Genomic DNA, 19683 nt, shown 5'->3' on the forward strand with positions numbered 1-19683 from the left:
AAAGCATAATGTTTCCCACCTCCATGTTTGACGGTGGGGATGGTGTTCTTGGGGTCATAGGCAGCATTCCTCCTCCTCCAAACACGGCGAGTTGAGTTGATGCCAAAGAGCTCGATTTTGGTCTCATCTGACCACAACACTTTCACCCAGTTCTCCTCTGAATCATTCAGATGTTCATTGGCAAACTTCAGACGGGCCTGTATATGTGCTTTCTTGAGCAGGGGGACCTTGCGGGCGCTGCAGGATTTCAGTCCTTCACGGCGTAGTGTGTTACCAATTGTTTTCTTGGTGACTATGGTCCCAGCTGCCTTGAGATCATTGACAAGATCCTCCCGTGTAGTTCTGGGCTGATTCCTCACCGTTCTCATGATCATTGCAACTCCACGAGGTGAGATCTTGCATGGAGCCCCAGGCCGAGGGAGATTGACAGTTATTTTGTGTTTCTTCCATTTGCGAATAATCGCACCAACTGTTGTCACCTTCTCACCAAGCTGCTTGGCGATGGTCTTGTAGCCCATTCCAGCCTTGTGTAGGTCTACAATCTTGTCCCTGACATCATTGGAGAGCTCTTTGGTCTTGGCCATGGTGGAGAGTTTGGAATCTGATTGATTGATTGCTTCTGTGGACAGATGTCTTTTATACAGGTAACAAGCTGAGATTAGGAGCACTCCCTTTAAGAGTGTGCTCCTAATCTTAGCTCGTTACCTGTATAAAAGACACCTGGGAGCCAGAAATGTTTCTGATAGAGAGGGGTAAAATACTAATTTCCCTCATTAAAATGCAAATCAATTTATAACATTTTTGACATGCGTTTTTCTGGATTATTTTATTGTTATTCTGTCTCTCACTGCTCAAATAAACCTACTATTAAAATTATAGACTGATCATTTCTTTGTCAGTGAGCAAATTTACAAAATCAGCAGGGGATCAAATACTTTTTTTCCCTCACTGTATAGGTTTAATTTTATTAAATCACTGTCTATATATGGAAAGATTCACGTTTTAACATTTCTACCAATCGATTGGTCGAAAGAACAGACGATTTTCGGTCGATGAAGCTTTTTTTTGGGGGGGGGGACAGCCCTATTATAATCATAGAATTAAATGGAATAGAACAGTCATTTAATTTATCTCTGATTATTTTGCTGTGTCAGTGGATGACAGTGTCCCTTCTGTCCCCTGTGTAGGTCGGAGGTGGGCATCCTGACCTCCACAGCTCTGCTGAATAGGATCATCCGCCAGGTGACCTCAGAGGCCCTGCTGCAGGAGATGGTCTACTTCCTGCTGGGGGAGGAGAAGGGACCAGAGACCCTCGCCACCATTGCCCAGAACCCCCTCCGACACAGACTCATCGAGCACTGTGACCACCTGTCAGACGAGGTACAGTGCCTAGTGAAAGACAGTTGTCACATTTTGCTGCCTAATATTTAAATCTAAAAAGGGATTACATTACATTTTTTTCCTACTGATCTATACAATCTACTTCACATATTTTAATTAATTAAAAAGAAAAAACAAAGATGTCTTAATTGCGTATGTCTTCACACCCCAGAGTTAATACTTGTTTGAAGCACCTTTCGCAGCAATTACTGCTGTGAGTCGTGTTGAATAAGATTCCACCAACTTTGCACAACTCTTGGAGCAACATATATCCATTGTTTTTGACAAAATTGCTCAATGTCAGTCAATTTGGTTGGGGATCATTGATGGACATCAATATTAAAGTATTATCGAACAGATTTATGTCAACACTGAGTGACACTGGACCACTCGGGAACCCTCAACACCTCTTGGAAAGCCATTCTGCTGTGTCTTTAGTCTTAAAATGTGCGTAATTGTTTCACTGAAAAATACAAGTATCTCCTTACCATACTCAAAGGGATATTCAGTGTCTTGGAATTATTTTGTAACCTCCCCTGATATGTGCCTGCCTAAAAATGTATCACTGACATGTTTTAAAAGCATTGGTGGCTCTGAGGTTGAATCATTGTTTGAAATTCACTATCCAACAGGGGGACCTTACAAAGATGGAGGAAGTTTTTATTGAATCATAAGAACCACTACTTATATAGACCTAGTGCTTATAAATATTTGCTCCTGAACTTGTTTAGATGTGCCTCAGCAAGGGGTGTGAACACTTTTAATTTATTATATTTCAGCAAATTTCTAGATTTTCTTTCGTACACTTTGAAAAGCCTAGATCATGTGTAGACCGTGATACACAAACTCTGGTGGTTGGGTTGTACATAGGACAGATGTAATGCCTTTTCAGTGCGATGCTGTTGTAGTAGAGAATAATGTTTGGACCAGTGCTTGAATCTGGTCTAGTGGTAGCACTGCCGACTCCAGACTATATAACCCCTCAGGTGACAATGGTTTGAGCATATAATAATAGAATCTCTATTGATTTGAGCCCCATCTCTGCCAATTTCATATCTATGCCCCTCTACCTTGTACAAATCCCACTATTAAGAACAAAATACAGTTTAGGCTTCCCACTTATAGCGTAGCTCCTCTATAGGTTTTCTCCTGTTTAATTAAAAGCCTTATCTCATTGCCTTGAACAATATTTCTCACAGATCAGCATCATGACCTTGCGGTTGTTTGAGCACCTGATCCAGAAGCCCAACCAGCACATCCTCCACAGCCTGGTGCTACGCAGCCTGGAGGAGAGGAACTACCTGGAGAACAAGCCCCAGGAGGAGAAGGAACCCCTGGAGAATGGCCAGCCCCACGACACTGTGTAAGGGATCCATCTGCCGAGACTATCCTCAGAGCTGGCTACATGGGCTCTGGGGGTCTAACTATCTAACCGCATTTATAGAGTGGAATATCACTCCTTAGTGAATTATGCCAACAATTTTTTCAATCGGTTAGCAAAATAACTAATAAGAGAGACTGCATCTCTCTGTGTAATCCACTGTCTCTTTGAATTAGAAAAGACATTACCCACGCCTAGTATCCAAACAATGTGAAAGCATATTGTCAGAAACCCTTCCTTTTGATATAAGATAGTTACCAATTTACATCCCTAAGCTAAAGTGTAAAATGTAATGCATTTTACAGTGAATGTGTGAACTGATGTGTGTTTTGTTATGTCTTTTTCAGAGACCTTGAAGAGGACCCTTTGTTCGGTGACGACCTCTCTGCCAACAACAGGTTGTCCAGCCCTGATTGGTTGAGGAACTCCTCAACACATAGCCCCGACCATGCTAAGCCTGATGGGAAGACTGAGGTCCACAAGATTGTAAACAGGTCCACAAGTCTTTCCTATGTAACATGTGCCTCATCTTGTTACATATTTAAAACTATTTTTAGCAAGTATTTTACAGGCATCATTACATTTACATTTTTACATTTTTGTCATTTAGCAGACGCTCTTATCCAGAGCGACTTACAGTTAGTGAGTGCATACATTATTTTTTTATTTTTCATACTGGCCCCCCGTGGGAATCGAACCCACAACCCTGGCGTTGCAAACGCCATGCTCTACCAACTGAGCTACATCCCTGCCGGCCATTCCCTCCCCTACCCTGGACGACGCTGGGCCAATTGTGCGCCGCCCCATGGGTCTCCCGGTCGCGGCCGGCTACGACAGAGCCTGGATATATAACCCTATTCTGTTTTAATTGTGTTTACTTCAGTTTCCTGTGTTTGGTGCCTGATGAGGCCAAATCCTCATCTCATGTGGAGGGAACTGGTTATGACACCTACCTAAGAGACGCACACAGACAGGTGAGTTCTCTCCAGGTCCCTCATGTTCATTTTCTCCAGGTCCCTCTCATGTTCCCTAGCTTTTACTTATTCACTGAAGTCAATAGAGATCTGGGTTGTGTTCATTAGGGTATACCATTGGAAACCGTTTGCACATGTTTCTAATTGTTCTTATATAAGTTCAGAGAGTATCTGCCCGTGTCACTTAGTTTTGGACTGTTGGCTTATGATTCGAGCCTACTGAACACTACCCTGGATCTCTGATTTGTAACTAACACTGAAAGGATGGCATGTTGTCTAGCGCTCCAGGCTGCAACCATTTAGTCGCATTTTGCGACCCTTTGACTTGTCTGTGCGAGTAAAAAATGTATTGGTCGCATCGGTGCAAGCTGCATATTCTGCATGGTCACCTCACTCAAAACATCCTATTGTTTTATGACGCTAAAACCATGATTTCGTCAAACAGTAAAGTAGCCTACATTATCCTCATGAAAGTGTCTGCCTGCCCCTGTACCTGCTGCTGTGTCGAGCTAGCCACTCTGTCTCCTTTCCCGGGGAAGAAAATGCTCTGGGAGAAAAAAATATGTTCTGCTGACCTGCACGTATTTTGCATACCATGCAGTCAATTTGAGGTCAAAGTACACTGGTACAAAAAACTACCCCTAAATATGCACATATGGGCTTCTAGTTGGCACATTGTGGTTTTGACTCAACTGTCCGAGGTTGAAGCTGAGCCAATCTGACGACTTGGGTGAGGAACAAATCTCTGCCCCCGATCCAGACATTAAAACGGAATTCAACAATATTCAACAATTTATTGAACTTAGTAGGAAATCAACTAAATGTATTGAACTTATTAGAAAATGCATTAATTTCCCCAAGTTAATCATAAGATATGAACAAAATGCATCAGTGATTCGTATTTTCCTGCAACTTCAGGAATGGCCCTGTCTGTGTGTGTGCGGTACAGCGTATGTCTACACTTTGTGTAGCCGTTAGCGATGATGCTAATGTTAACCTTCTTCTGGTAGAGATGGAAAGGCTTTCCCAAAAACCTTCTCAATTAAATGTTAACTGCAAAGTTGTCTATGCCTACCTGGCAGAATGATATCATGATTATTTGTATCAATCCAGGGGCCATTTGTTTAGCAAACTCTGCAATCACATGAGCGCTACAGAAACATCACTAACCAAACAAGATCTCTTGCTGGTGCACACTTGCATTAAAGGGTAACTACACCCAAAAAGTAAAATTTCTTAGATTTTTCCCAGACCTCGAAAGTGGTCTCCTGATGTGGTTTAAGCATTGTTGTGGACTTAGAACATCCAATGTTGTTGTTTTTATTAACCTGTCATCCCGTATGCGGGTTGAAAATGGCAGATTTTTTCATTGATAAGTGCCTAAATTGAAACGCATTGGCTGTACAGTAACATGCTATACATGACGTCAGAGCTCAGGTTCTCCGATTCACAGCGCTGGATGGGTTTGGACTGAAAGCTGTTATAAACATGAGTACCACACGTGACAAGAAGATTCCCCCATCCCTCCCGCTAATTGGTCTATTTTTGCACATTTGTTGTTGTCTGAGTGAGGGAAATGCTGTAAATCGATAGGGTCGATGTATTCTTAAAGATGAGACATTGAGCATTATAATAAATACCGCTTTGATGTCATACAAGCAAACCACACACCCATGAGTCCAAATGTGCTCTTCACATTTCCATATTTGGAAACTCATGTCATTTACAGTATAAACCTTTATGATCGCCATGTTTGATCCACAGTTACAAGGATGACATGCGTTACACCCTGGATTGTCCTGAACAGAATGAGCCTGTGTTTGTTGTATTGTGAAGAAAATTAGCCGTGGAACACGCACCTGAATGCACTCATGACTCCATTCTATGCGCACCAAAATTACAATCTGTTTGTCTTTAGTGCCTTTTGAAAGCCTAATACTGTAAGATCGTATTTTATAACTTAGCTAGCCATGTTCGTAATAGAATAAGCTTTCAAATGATGCCAACCTGACCCAGATTGCGATTTATAATGGAACGTTTTTGGATTGTGTAAAAACAACAACAGTGTTGATAAAAAACAAGTGTGCTTGCTTCAGTTCCTGAATGGCAAAACTAGGAGAGATCAAAAGCAACTTATAGTTGAAGGCTCTTTCCTTGAGTCATAAAAGTGCATTGAAATTACTTAGGAACTGTGCACAGTTTGGAGAGTTGTGTGGCCACTTGGAGACACCAGTTAGACATCTCACTCAAACCCGTGTAATCGTTTTTTCTTATCTTGCACGTACTCCAAAATGCCTATGAATATTCTTATTATGTTACTGAATGTATCCAGAGTATTTTCAGATTTGGTTATTGACAAATGCTGTGAAAAGTACAATAAATGTCAAATGCATGTAAAATCAAAGGTGTAATGTTTGTATTCAGTCTTGTGTCTGGTGAATGGTTGTGTGCTCACCTTTTGGGATGATAATTTCCCCATAATCTCCAAATTGTTCTCTTTCAATTGCTACCATGGTCATTCATATGCTTTTTATAGTTCTTCTGTTAGAAACATAAAAATGTGGCCCTATCCATATAGGCCAATTTCCAAGAGTGCAAGGGGTAAAAATAAGTGTGATTTAAAAAGAGCGAAAAACAAGTTTATTTGGTAAATATTTTCTTAACTCTTTCTTGAACTGCATTGTTGGTTAAGGGCTTGTAAGTAAGCATTTCACGGTAAGGTCTACCTACACCTGTTGTATTCGGCGCATGTGACAAATAAAGTTTGATTTGATTTGAATTAGCCCCAAATAAATGTGCCTATAAATATTTGCCTAGTGCACATAAAAATGCAGGCAAATTAATCTCTATTGAACCCCAAAAAAAACTTTCAATACTGGAGCCCTATTTTAACAGTAAAATATAACAACAATAGCCTAATTGTTGACCCAAAATGCATGACAGTCACTGTATTAGGTTGCACATTAAAATATTTTGAATTACAACATGAAAAGATGAAAAAAACGTTTTTCTTGAATACCATCTCAGTAGTCTATTACACTTATTAATAAAGCACTGTGAATTACTTTATAAGATGATACAACTTTTTTCTATTGCGTGATGCCGTTGGAAAAAATGTGTGCGACCAAATCATGGGCTGGTGCCGCCAACTGAAAAACTTAGTGGCACCAGTGCCACCAGGGGAAAATGTTAGTTTGAAGCCCTTTTGTCTACCCAATGTTATACTCAACATTTTATCATTGTCCTCATCTCTTTCAGTTCAGGGACTACTGTGGGGTCTGTCAGAGATGGGACTGGCGCGGCACACCCAAGGCCCTAGATAAGTGTAACCTGGACAGTCCCTTCTTCGAGGGCCACTTCCTCAAAGTCCTCTTCGACAGGATGGGCCGTATTTTGGATCAGGTGAGTTTGAAGTAAGGAAAGATCTCAGAGGGACATTTTCCCGGACACAGTTGTAGCCTAGTCCTAGACTAAAAAGCCTGTTCAATGAAAATTCTCAATTGAAAGTGCTTCTTAGTCAAAGACTAGGCTTAATTTGTGTCATGGAAACCAGCTCAGAATGTTCAGACGGGGCATCAATTGGATTAAACACTTAAATCTGCTTTGTGAGTTTAGCGATATTGTGGTGTCTAGATCTACATTCACCTTGGTGTACCTGAGCTCAATGACTGTCCCTTCTCTGTCCTCCAGCCTTATGATGTGAACCTGCAGGTGACGTCAGTGCTGTCCAAGCTGTCTCTGTTACCCCACCCACACATGCATGAGTCCCTGCTGGATCCCTACATCAACCTGGGCCCCGGCTGCAGGTCCCTCTTCTCCGTCATTGTCAGGGTATGTTGAGGAATCAACATGAGCAGATACTCAGATACCCAGTATTGATCTATCTTGAATTGATATTGAAGTGATTGTAGGAAGGTTGTTAAAGGGGCAATCTGTAGTTGCCGCGTCCATTTCTGGATTGATAAATTAATGATATGTACCTATTAATTCTTAAAGAATATAACTTAGGGCAGGGCGATGTTTTCAAATGCCTGTATTGCATTTTCCAGTTTTTATGAGTGTTTGTCTTTTTGGTCTCGTCTCCTTTGCTCCTTTGCTGTGTGCACTGTGCACCTTCCCACTCGCACACGGCTGTGCTAGCTGTCTAGTCTCTGTTTTATAAATGTGCAATGAGCATCAAAAGATGCATTTGTGTAAGGAATTGGCAACTCGTTCTCATTCTGAGAAATAAGCATATTTTTATCCAGGTAGGCTACTTGATTTCAACATCTAAACAAAGTGAACAGGCTATGTTGTTCAAACAGTTTGAGATGGATAGGAGGGTGTATTCATAACACTTCAACTGTTCTAGCTTGTTAGCAAGCAAATAGATCCAAATTGTCTAGACTTTAAATATAAAGATTAGCTGGCTACTCACTAGCATGTGTTTGAGAGATTGTTTATGAGACCTGTGTTAATTTTCTATAATGCCTGCTACCACTAGTTGGTCATTATTAGTGGATGTGCATGGTTCTGGTTATATTTGTAACAAAAAGGACATTTCCGTAGACAGACTTGAAAGCCAGATCAGTAATTATTGCAAAAAAAGTAGGTTAAACTATTTTTATAAAATAATTAAATTATACTGAAATAAAATATAAATGCAACATGTAAAGTGTTGGTCCCATGTTTAATAAAAGATCCCCGAAATGTTCCCATATGCACAAAAAGCTTATTTCTCTCAAATGTTGTGCACAAATTTGTTTACGTCCCTGTTAGTGAGCATTTCTCCTTTGCCAAGCTAATCCATCCACCTGACAGGTGTGGCATATCAAGAAGCTGATTAAACAGCATGATCATTCCACAGGTGCACCTTGTGCTGGGGACAATAAAAGGCCACTCTAAAATGTGCAGTTTTGTCACACAACACAATGCCACAGATGCTGACTGCAGGCATGTCCACCAGAGCTGCTGCCTCAACGTCATTTTAGAGAATTATGCTATATGTCCTACCTGCCTCACAACCGTAGCCCACGTGTAACCACGCCAGCCCAGGACCTCCACATCCGGCTTCTTCCCCTGTGGGATCTTCTGAGACCAGCCACCCGGGCAGCTGATGAAGCTGTGGGTTTGCACAACCGAAGAATTTCTGCACAAACTGTCAGAAACCATCTCCGGGGAAGCTCATTTCCATGCTCGTTGTCCTCACCAGGGTCTTTACGTGACTGCAGTTCGGCGTCGTAACCAACTTCAGTGGGTAAATGCTCACCTTCGATGGCCACTGGCTTGATGGAGAAGTGTGCTCTTCACGGATTAATCCCGTTTCAACTGTACCGGAAAGATGGTGTCGTGTGGGCGAGTGGTTTGCTGATGGAGACGTTGTGAACAGAGTGCCCAATGGTGGCGGTGAGGTTATGGTATGGGCAGGCATAAACTACGGACAACAAACAGAATTGCATTTTATTGATGGCAATTTGAATGCAGAGAGATACCATGACGAGATCCTGAGGCCCATGGTTGTGCCATTCATCCGCCGCCATCCCCTCATGTTTCAGCATGGTAATGCACAGCCCCATGGCACAAGGATCTGTACACAATTCCTGAAAGCTTAAAATGTACCAGTTCTTCCATGGCCTGCATACTCACCAGACATATGTCACCCATTGAGCATGTTTGGGATGCTCTGGATTGACGAGTACGACAGCGTGTTCCAGTTCCCGTCAACATCCAGCAACTTCGCACTGCCATTGAAGAGGAGTGGGACAACATTCCACAGTTCACAATCAATAGCCTGATCAACTCTGTGCGAAGGAGATGTGTCGAGCTGCATGAGGCAAATGGTGGTCACACCAGATACTGACTGGTTTTCTGATCCACGCCCCTACTTTTTTTTTAAAGGTACAGTTGAAGTTGGAAGTTTACATACACTTAGGTTGGAGTCATTAAAACTCGTTTTTCAACCACTCCACAAATGTCTTGTTAAACTATAGTTTTGGCAAGTTGGTTAGGACATCTACTTTGTGCATGACACAACTAATTTTTCCAACAATTGTTTACAGACAGATTTCACTTATAATTCACTGTATCACAATTCCAGTGGGTTAGAAGTTTACATACACTAAGTTGACTGTGCCTTTAAACAGCTTGAAAATTCCAGAAAATGATGTCATGGCTTTAGAAGCTTCTGATAAGCTAATTGATATCATTTGAGTCAATTGGAGAGTACCCGTGGATGTATTTCAAGGCCTACCTTCAAACTCAGTGCCTCTTTGCTTGACATCATGGGAAAATCAAAATAAATCAGCCTATACCTCAGAAAAAAAATGTAGACCTCCACAGGTCTGGTTCATCCTTGGGAGCTATTTCCAATCAAACAATAGTACGCAAGTATAAACCCCATGGGACCACGCAGCCATCATACCGCTCAGGAAGGAAACGCGTTCTGTCTCCTAGAGATGAACGTACTTTGGTGCAAATCAATCCCAGAACAACAGCAAAGGACCTTGTGAAGATGCTGGAGGAAACAGGTACAAAAGTATATATATCCACAGTAAAACGAGTCCTATATCGACATAACCTGAAAGGCCGCTCAGCAAGGAAGAAGCCACTGCTCCAAAACCGCCATAAAAAGCCAGACTACGGTTTGCAACTGCACATGGGGACAAAAATTGTACTTTTTGGAGAAATGTCCTCTGGTTTGATGAAACAAAAATAGAACTGTTTGGAGGAAAAAGGGGGTTGCTTGCAAGCCGAAGAACACCAGCCCAACCGTGAAGCACGGGGGTGGCAGCATCATGCTGTGGGGGTGCTTTGCTGCAGGAGGGACTGGTGCACTTCACAAAATAGATAGCATCATGAGGAAGGAAAATTATGTGGATATATTGAAGCAACATCTCAAGACATCAGTCAGGAAGTTAAAGCTTGGTCGCAAATGGGTCTTCCAAATGGACAATGACCCCAAGCATACTTCCAAAGTTGTGGCAAAATTGCTTAAGGACAACAAAGTCAAGGAATTGGAGTGGCCATCACAAAGGCCTGACCTCAATCCTATAGAAAATGTGTGGGCAGAACTGAAAAAGCGTGTGCGAGCAAGGAGGCCTACAAACCTCACTCTGTTACACCAGCTCTGTCAGGAGGAATGGGCCAAAATTCACCCAACTTATTGTGGGAAGCTTGTGGAAGGCTACCTGAAACGTTTGACCCAAGTTAAACAATTTAAAGGCAATGCTACCAAATACTAATTGAGTGTATGTAAACTTCTGACGCACTGGGAATGTGATGAAAGAAATAAAAGCTGAAATAAATCATTCTTTCTACTATTATTCTGACATTTCACATTCTTAAAATAAAGTGGTGATCCTAACTGACCTAAGACAGGGAATTTGTACTAGGATTAAATGTCAGGAATTGTGAAAAACTGAGTTTAAATGTATTTGGCTAAGGTGGTCAAAAGTTTTGAGAATGCCACAAATATTAATTTTCACAAAGTCTGCTGCCTCAGTTTACATGATGGCGATTTGCATATACTCCAGAATGTTATGAAGAGTGATCAGATTAATTTAAATTAATTGCCAAGTCCCTCTTTGCCATGAAAATGAACTTAATCCCCAAAAAACATTTCCACTGCATTTCAGCCCTGCCACAAAAGGACCAGCTGACATCATGTCAGTGATTCTCTCGTTAACACAGGTGAGTCTTGACGAGGACAAGGCTGGAGATCACTCTGTCATGCTGATTGAGTTAGAATAACAGACTGGAAGCTTTAAAAGGAGGGTGGTGCTTGAAATCATTGTTCTTCCTCTGTTAACCATGGTTACCTGCAAGGAAACACGTGCCGTCATCATTGCTTTGCACAAAAATGGCTTCACAGGCAAGGATATTGCTGCTAGTAAGATTGCACCTAAATCAACCATTTTTCGAATCATCAAAAACTTCAAGGAGCGAGGTTCAATTGTTGTGAAGAAGGCTTCAGGGCACCCAAGAAAGTCCAGCAAGCGCCAGGACCGTCTCCTAAAGTTGATTCAGCTGCGGGATCGGGGCACCACCAGTGCAGAGCTTGCTCAGGAATGGCAGCAGGCAGGTGTGAGTGCATCTGCACGCACAGTGAGGCGAAGACTTTTGGAGGATGGCCTGGTGTCAAGAAGGGCAGCGAGGAAGCCTCTTCTCTATAGGAAAAACATCAGGGACAGACTGATATTCTGCAAAAGGTACAGGGATTGGACTGCTGAGGACTGGGGTAAAGTCATTTTCTCTGATTAATCCCCTTTCCGATTGTTTGGGGCATTCGGAAAAAAGCTTGTCCGGAGAAGACAAGGTGAGCGCTACCATCAGTCCTGTGTCATGCCAACAGTAGAGCATCCTGAGACCATTCATGTGTGGGGTTGCTTCTCAGCCAAGGGAGTGGGCTCACTCACAATTTTGCCTAAGAAGACAGCCATGAATAAAGAATGGTACCAACACATCCTCAGAGAGCAACTTCTCCCAACCATCCAAGAACAGTTTGGTTACGAACAATGCCTTTTCCAGCATGATGGAGCACCTTGCCATAAGGCAAAAGTGATAACTAAGTGGCTCAGGGAACAAAACATTGACATTTTGGGTCCATGGCCAGGAAACTCCCCCGACCTTAATCCCATTGAGAACTTGTGGTCAATCCTCAAGAGGCGGGTGGACAAACAAAAACCCACAAATTCTGACAAACTCCAAGCATTGATTTTGCAAGAATGGGCTGCCATCAGTCAGGATGTGGCCCAGAAGTTAATTGACAGCATGCCAGGGCGGATTGCAGAGGTCTTGAAAAAGAAGGGTCAACACTGCAAATATTGACTCTTAGCATAAACTAAATGTAATTGTCAATAAAAGCCTTTGACACTTATGGAATGCTTGTAATTATACTTCAGTATACCATAGTAACATCTGAGAAAAATATCTGAAAACACTGAAGCAGCAAACTTTGTGAAGACCAATACTTGTGTCATTCTCAAAGCTTTTGACCACGACTGTATGTAAACTTCCGACTTCAACTGTAGCTGTGACCAACAGATGCATATCTGTATTCCCAGTCGTATGAAATCCATAGATTAGGGCCCAATTTATTTATTTAAATTGACTGATTCCCTTATATAAACTGTAACTCAGTAAAATCTTAGAAATTGTTGCATTTTGCGTTTATATTTTTGTTCAGTGTATGAGTGGGTCTTATGGTTGAAAGCTTATATTTAGCCTAGGTATAATTTTACATTAGATTATTCCCCACTGTTTGAAATGCAGTTTATTGACCTTTAATTGTGCAACAAAGCTTATTTAGAAAAAAAGAAAAAAATCGAGATACTGTATATCGTGAATCACCCATAAGTTTGAAAAAATGTAGATATGATTTTTAGGCCATATCACCCAGCCCTAATATAACATATAAATGCCTCATGAACTGAGTTCAACTGTTGTAGCCCATTAGAACCCAAAATAGAAGCTTGTTTATTTGAATGATTGTAAACAAAGTGAATGTAAACATGGTTAAAACTATAATTTTGATATCATGGACGATCAATCCTTGCATCCATAGCTTTGTCTATAAATTTGAGAGTGGTTACATTTCTCCATCCCCATCCCTCAGCTTATTACTGAAACAGTGGCGCTGAGAACGCTTTGATATTGTTTCAACTTCGGATTGCCCCTTTAAGATTGTGGGCCTATGGAGGAAGTCTGATGTTCTTGTTAAATAGAGTACATTTTGAGTAACAATTTAGTAATAGCAATTATGTTATAGTCACGTTTATGTTAACATAAAAAATTCCACATTGTCAGTATTGAACTTGCTCTGAGCCTTTATACTGATTTGTCCCTGTACATTTGACTCTGTCAGGTGGTTGGGGACCTCATGTTGAGGATTCAGCGCATCCCAGACTTCACACCCAAACTCCTGCTGGTGAGAAAGAGACTGCTTGGCTTGGAACCAGAGGGCTTGAAGTAAGTACTCTGTGAAAGGTTTCTGTTCTTCACAAAAGATAGTAAGATGTGTTGAATTCAGGCAGCATTCAGCTAGCCACTAGCCAGATGTATTTGAAGTGAATATGTTGAGGTTTGACACAGTGGGCTCTATTTTAACAAACCTAACGCAATGGTAAATCTTAGCGCTTGTGGTAGCGTTATAGGTTCGGAGGGGTGTCGGAAATATTTTTGCTATTTTCACAACCGGGCGGAGTAGCTGGCAGTGGCACGACAGGGCTAGGTTTGTATGAATAAATAAGTTGTGGGTGTGTTGAGACTTGGCCCCTCACTGGTCAATCAGAACGTACTCCATGGCTAAATATGTGGTTGCTTCAAGTTGTGTATCATCAACTCCAATTCAAATGTTAGTCCGTTATAGCCTAGTTCTTTAAATAGCCTGCCCCATATTTGCTAAATATGTTGAACATGTTTGCTGTCCACATTGTTCTAATTGCATTGCATCAAAATGGAAATACATTGTTAAACATAGGCTATAGCATTCTCACTGATAGCCAGTGGGGAGAACAAGTATTTGATACACTGCCGATTTTGCAAGTTTTCCTACATACAAAGCATGTAGAGGTCTGTAATTTTTATCATAGGTACACTTCAACTGTGAGAGACGGAATCTAAAACAAAAATCCAGAAAATCAAATGGTATGATTTTTAAGTAATTCATTTGCATTTTATTGCATGACATAAGTATTTGATACATCAGAAAAGCAGAACTTAATATTTGGTACAGAAACCTTTGTTTGCAATTACAGAGATCATACGTTTCCTGTAGGTCTTGACCAGGTTTGCACACACTGCAGCAGGGATTTTGGCCCACTCCTCCATACAGACCTTCTCCAGATCCTTCAGGTTTCGGGGCTGTCGCTGGGCAATACGAACTTTCAGCTCCCTCCAAAGATTTTCTATTGGGTTCAGTTCTGGAGACTGGCTAGGCCACTCCAGGACCTTGAGATGCTTCTTACGGAGCCACTCCTTAATTGCCCTGGCTGTGTGTTTCGGGTCATTGTCATGCTGGAAGACCCAGCCACGACCCATCTTCAATGCTCTTACTGAGGGAAGGAGGTTGTTGGCCAAGATCTCGCGATACATGGCCCCATCCATCCTCCCCTCAATACGGTGCAGTCGTCCTGTCCCCTTTGCAGAAAAGCATCCCCAAAGAATGATGTTTCCACCACCATGCTTCACGGTTGGGATGGTGTTCTTGTGGTTGTACTCATCCTTCTTCTTCCTCCAAACACGGCGAGTGGAGTTTAGACCAAAAAACTATATTTTTGTCTCATCAGACCACATGACCTTCTCCCATTCCTCCTCTGGATCATCCAGATGGTCATTGGCAAACTTCAGACAGGCCTGGACATGCGCTGGCTTGAGCAGGGGGACCTTGCGTGGGCTGCAGGATTTTAATCCATGACGGCGTAGTGTGTTACTAATGGTTTTCTTTGAGACTGTGGTCCCAGCTCTCTTCAGGTCATTGACCAGGTCCTGCCGTGTAGTTCTGGGCTGATCCCTCACCTTCCTCATGATCATTGATGCCCCACGAGGTGAGATCTTGCATGGAGCCCCAGACTGACGGTGATTGACCGTCATCTTGAACTTCTTCCATGTTCTAATAATTGCGCCAACAGTTGTTGCCTTCTCACCAAGCTGCTTGCCTATTGTCCTGTAGCCCATCCCAGCCTTGTGCAGGTCTACAATTTTATCCCTGATGTCCTTACACAGCTCTCTGGTCTTGGCCATTGTGGAGAGGTTGGAGTCTGTTTGATTGAGTGTGTGGACAGGTGTCTTTTATACAGGTAACGAGTTCAAACAGGTGCAGTTAATACAGGTATTGAGTGGAGAACAGCAGGGCTTCTTAAAGAAAAACTAACAGGTCTGTGAGAGCCGGAATTCTTACTGGTTGGTAGGTGATCAAATACTTATGTCATGCAATAAAATGCAAATTAATTACTTAAAAATCATACAATGTGATTTTCTGGATTTTTGGAAACAGGATGCACCTGAGCTCAATTTCGAATCTCATAGCGAAGGGTCTGAATACTTATGTAAATAAGGTGTTTCTGTTTTTTTATTTGTAATACATTTGCAAAAAAATTAACTGTTTTGGCTTTGTCACTATGTGGTATTGTGTGTAGATTGCTGAGGATTTTTATTTATTTAATACATTTTATAATAAGGCTGTAATGTAACAAAATGTGGAAAAAGTCAAGGGGTCTGAATACTTTCCGAAGGCACTGTATATAAAGGACTCATTGCCAAAATCCCGAAGTATCCCTTTAAGGACACACCTCAAATATTGTCACCCCTCCCACCTCATTGCAAAAAAAAAGAAAAGATGGAGAACAAGCTATAGGATTAAAAATACAAGGGGTTGGAACCAAAATTATTTTCCAATCGTTTCGTTCCGAACAGAAACATTATTTTGTTTCGTTACGTTCCACTGTTCCGATCAGCAAAATAAAGTTCTGAACCAGTTCGAACCAAAAACAAGTGCAGATTTATATAATTCCTTTCTGTTCCTTTTTAAACCTCTGAAATCAGCAAAAAAAACTACATTTTGGTCGACATTAAATTACTTCACCAATCAGTGCGGATAGAGCAGCTTGCTATGGAGCAGGTAAGTGATTTCATCTTTATAGGAAAGTCGTTAAGAGCTAATTGTATTTTGCCTTAACAGCATGGTTTAATCATAATAAAAGACAAACACACACGGACACACACTGTGCTGCCAGTCAAATTGTATGGCGCGAGGTGCAACAGACATTTTGCGGGTGAGGAAAGAGCGAGAGAGGATGGAGGAAGCTTGCCTTGAAGCGCTGGGCATCTTATGACATGCATTTTCTGAAATAGGCCCACAGAATTATACAGTACCTACGGAGGAGCGGCTTCTATGCAGGAACTTTGAATGTCTGAACTTCCGAGTTGGTTTAACGTTGGACCAGAGCAAACGCTAGCTAGCTAACAAGCTTGTGTGTGCAGAGCAGCACTAGGAAAAAAAAAAAACGTCCTACCTTTTTGTAGTTAATAAATCCAATGTGAAACGTGATAACTATAGTATCCTTAACTAGCATTGAAAAAGTGAATCCATTCTTCTCTAATTAAACATCTCTCCCTAATTTATGAACCACGCTTTTAACGTTGTCAGTAGGCTTCAGAGTGGAGGGGTAAGTAGCCTACACACACAAGTATATCCACTGGCAAAGATTTCAAATTGATACTTGGAGTCAAATATTGATATAATATCGTCCATAAATAATATTATGATATGTAAGTGTATGTCCCCCCCATCAATAGGGGAAACCAATTTTTGTTCTATGTTTCTAAATACGAGATTCATCTGCACAAAAGGCACATCTGTCCTTCCATGGGAACTGTGCATCATGGCTGGATAGGCTGCGCTTCTCCTCTCAAAATCCATGCCATTGTCAACTGCTTTACTGCTTTTTGTGGGTCTTAAAACTTCCCATTAGCATTGCATGAAATTGTAAGTTTTGCGCTTGTTTTTAAGGACACACCTCAAATATTGCCACCCCTCCCACCTCAGCGCAAGCGAGCTGATGTTAGACAGGTACATTTACAAACCTGGTGTTAGGGCTGAAAAATGCCAGTGCGACAGTTTTTACATTACGAAATTGCAAACGAATGTGCATTTGACACTTGCGCCTCTTTTTCGCCAGCCAAAAATAGAGCCCAGTGTTTCTCAGGCCTTTGCTGTGTAGCATTGACCACATAGACACATTTCGTTCAGATAGCCAGATGTATTTGACTTGAAGTGGATGTTTTAAGGTTTGACACAGTGTCTCTCTGGTCTCTCCTATGTAGCATCGACCACATGACCCTGCTGGAGGGGGTGATCGTACTGGAGGAGTTCTGCAAGGAGCTGGCTGCCATTGCCTTTGTCAAGTTCCACGCATCTGTCTCCAGCTCACCCTAACCCAGCTGCCAAGGCCAGGCAGGCAGGCCAGGACTGGACTCTCGGAGGGGAACAGGATGGCAAAGGACAGGATCAACAAACCACTGGTTACCTACCACTGGTCATCCCTATATAGATTTTGCCCCAAGGACATACTGTAAGCAGGACACGTTTCATCAAATGTCTCGGGGCTCCACCACAGAGAAAGTATTTTGCCCCTGCCCTACCCAGTACAGAAAAGAACAGTATGACTGGCCACCGGGGAAGGGACTAGTGTCTTCCTCTCAGGGTGAGGAAGAGGATGTGTGGATGGATGCGGAAGAGAGGGGACATTCGCTGGACGGTTTGAGCTGGGCTGGGCAGGGCCTGCGGAGTCCCTTCATGCTCTCTCTCTTCCTTTCTCTCTCTCCGTCTTTATCTTTCTTGCCAGCCAAAACAAGATGGTAGCCCCTTCACTATGTGTGTCATAGAGCGAGAGAAAAGGTTTATTGCGTATTTGTGCGTGTATTTATTTCTGGATTTCAGACTGCTGTTTGTAAGTGGCAATGCCTTAGTGTTGGATTATTACGCCTTTTCAGTTACACTTTTAGGGGATTGTTTCCTATTGAAACATTTTATCATGTCTAATATATTCATTTTCTGTCAGATTATAAATGTCTCAAAAAGTCTGGGGAAAATATAGACAAATTAGCCCTTCTATTGTTTACCAAAATCAGGTAATTCGCTCGATTTGTTTGAAAACAAGACATACAATACAATTAAAAAGTTGTATTTATTTAACTTCATTTTGTGATGGAGAAGTTTAACTGTAGTATCTGAGATACTAGAGTCGCTGTGGCAGAAATGGCCCCCATATTTATTCTCACCATTTTGCTTTCAGGTTGCCTTTTTAACTGATACGTATTTGTAATGAGAAAAAAAAAGTTTTTAAACCAAGTGAATATAATTCCCATTATATGGACTAACAGGAGAGACGAGCTCATAATGCTTTGTTTGCAACAAATCCATAAAGTTTTGAATTACCATGACTTGTAAACTTAACTGTGGAGATGTGTTAGTGTTACCATTGCTTAGGCTACCTACCTATCCATGTTAGTTGTTGTGCGTATTTCTTATTGCTTGCACCTTCAACCTCACTAGCAATGGGGTAACGTTAGAGTAATGTGGCTTCACATTTTGTAGAATGTGGATCCTGAAATGACAAATTCTGTGGATTTGCACATGGACCTATATATAAATAAATAAACTGGGTGGTTCGAGCCCTGAATGCTGATTGGCTGACAGCCGTGGTATATCAGACCATATACCACAGGTATGACAAAAAAAGATACGTTAGTGACCAGTTTATAATAGCAATAAGGCACCTCTGGGGTTTGTGGTATATGGCCAATATACCACACCACCTCGGACCTTATTGCTTAAATACAGTAAAGTAAAGTATTCAGACCCCTTTACTTTTTCCAAATTTTTTTACGTTACAGCCTTATTCTAAAATTGATTAAACATTTTTTTTTCTTCTCCTCATCAATCAACACACAATACCCCATAATGACAAAGCAAAAACAGGTTTTTAGACATTTTTGCTAATTTATAATGTAAAAAAAACGGAAATATGACATTTACATAAGTCTTCAGACCCTTTACTCAGTACTTTGTTGAAGCACCTTTGGCAGCAACTACAGCCTCGTCTTCTTGGGTATGACGCTACAAGCTTGGCACACCTGTATTTGGGGAGTTTCTCCCATTCTTCTCTGCAGATCCTCTCAAGCTGTCAGGTTGGATGGGGAGTGTTGCTCCACAGCTATTTTCAGGTCTCCAGAGATGTTTGATCGGGTTCAAGTCCGGGCTCTGACTGGGCCACTCAAGAACATTCAGAGACTTGTCCCGAAGCCACTCCTGCGTTGTCTTGGCTGTGTGCTTAGGGTCGTTGTCCTGTTGGAAGGTGAACCTTCGCCTCAGTCTGAGGTCCTGAGCGCTCTTGAGCAGGTTTTCATCAAGGATCTCTCTGTACTTTGCTCCGTTCATCTTTGCCTCGATCCTGACTAAACATCCCCACT

At 41.8% G+C, this 19683-nt stretch overlaps 1 protein-coding gene across 1 annotated transcript in view; it reads left to right on the plus strand.

The window, feature by feature from the left end:
• The window catches only part of LOC121568347 (FHF complex subunit HOOK interacting protein 2A-like), a 56948-nt gene extending 38019 nt beyond the window's left edge, over positions 1–18929 (plus strand). Inside the window, exons 10-17 of the mRNA XM_041878903.1 lie at positions 1188–1380; positions 2580–2743; positions 3109–3255; positions 3645–3735; positions 6994–7137; positions 7426–7566; positions 13577–13680; positions 17536–18929. Of these exons, the coding sequence (XP_041734837.1) occupies positions 1188–1380; positions 2580–2743; positions 3109–3255; positions 3645–3735; positions 6994–7137; positions 7426–7566; positions 13577–13680; positions 17536–17647 (1096 nt within the window). The 3' untranslated portion in view covers positions 17648–18929. The remainder of the gene's footprint in view (positions 1–1187; positions 1381–2579; positions 2744–3108; positions 3256–3644; positions 3736–6993; positions 7138–7425; positions 7567–13576; positions 13681–17535) is intronic.
• The last annotated feature ends 754 nt before the right edge of the window (positions 18930–19683 follow it).

Source organism: Coregonus clupeaformis, chromosome 1 (genome assembly GCF_020615455.1).
Source record: "Coregonus clupeaformis isolate EN_2021a chromosome 1, ASM2061545v1, whole genome shotgun sequence".
NCBI classification, from domain to species: Eukaryota; Metazoa; Chordata; class Actinopteri; order Salmoniformes; family Salmonidae; genus Coregonus; species Coregonus clupeaformis.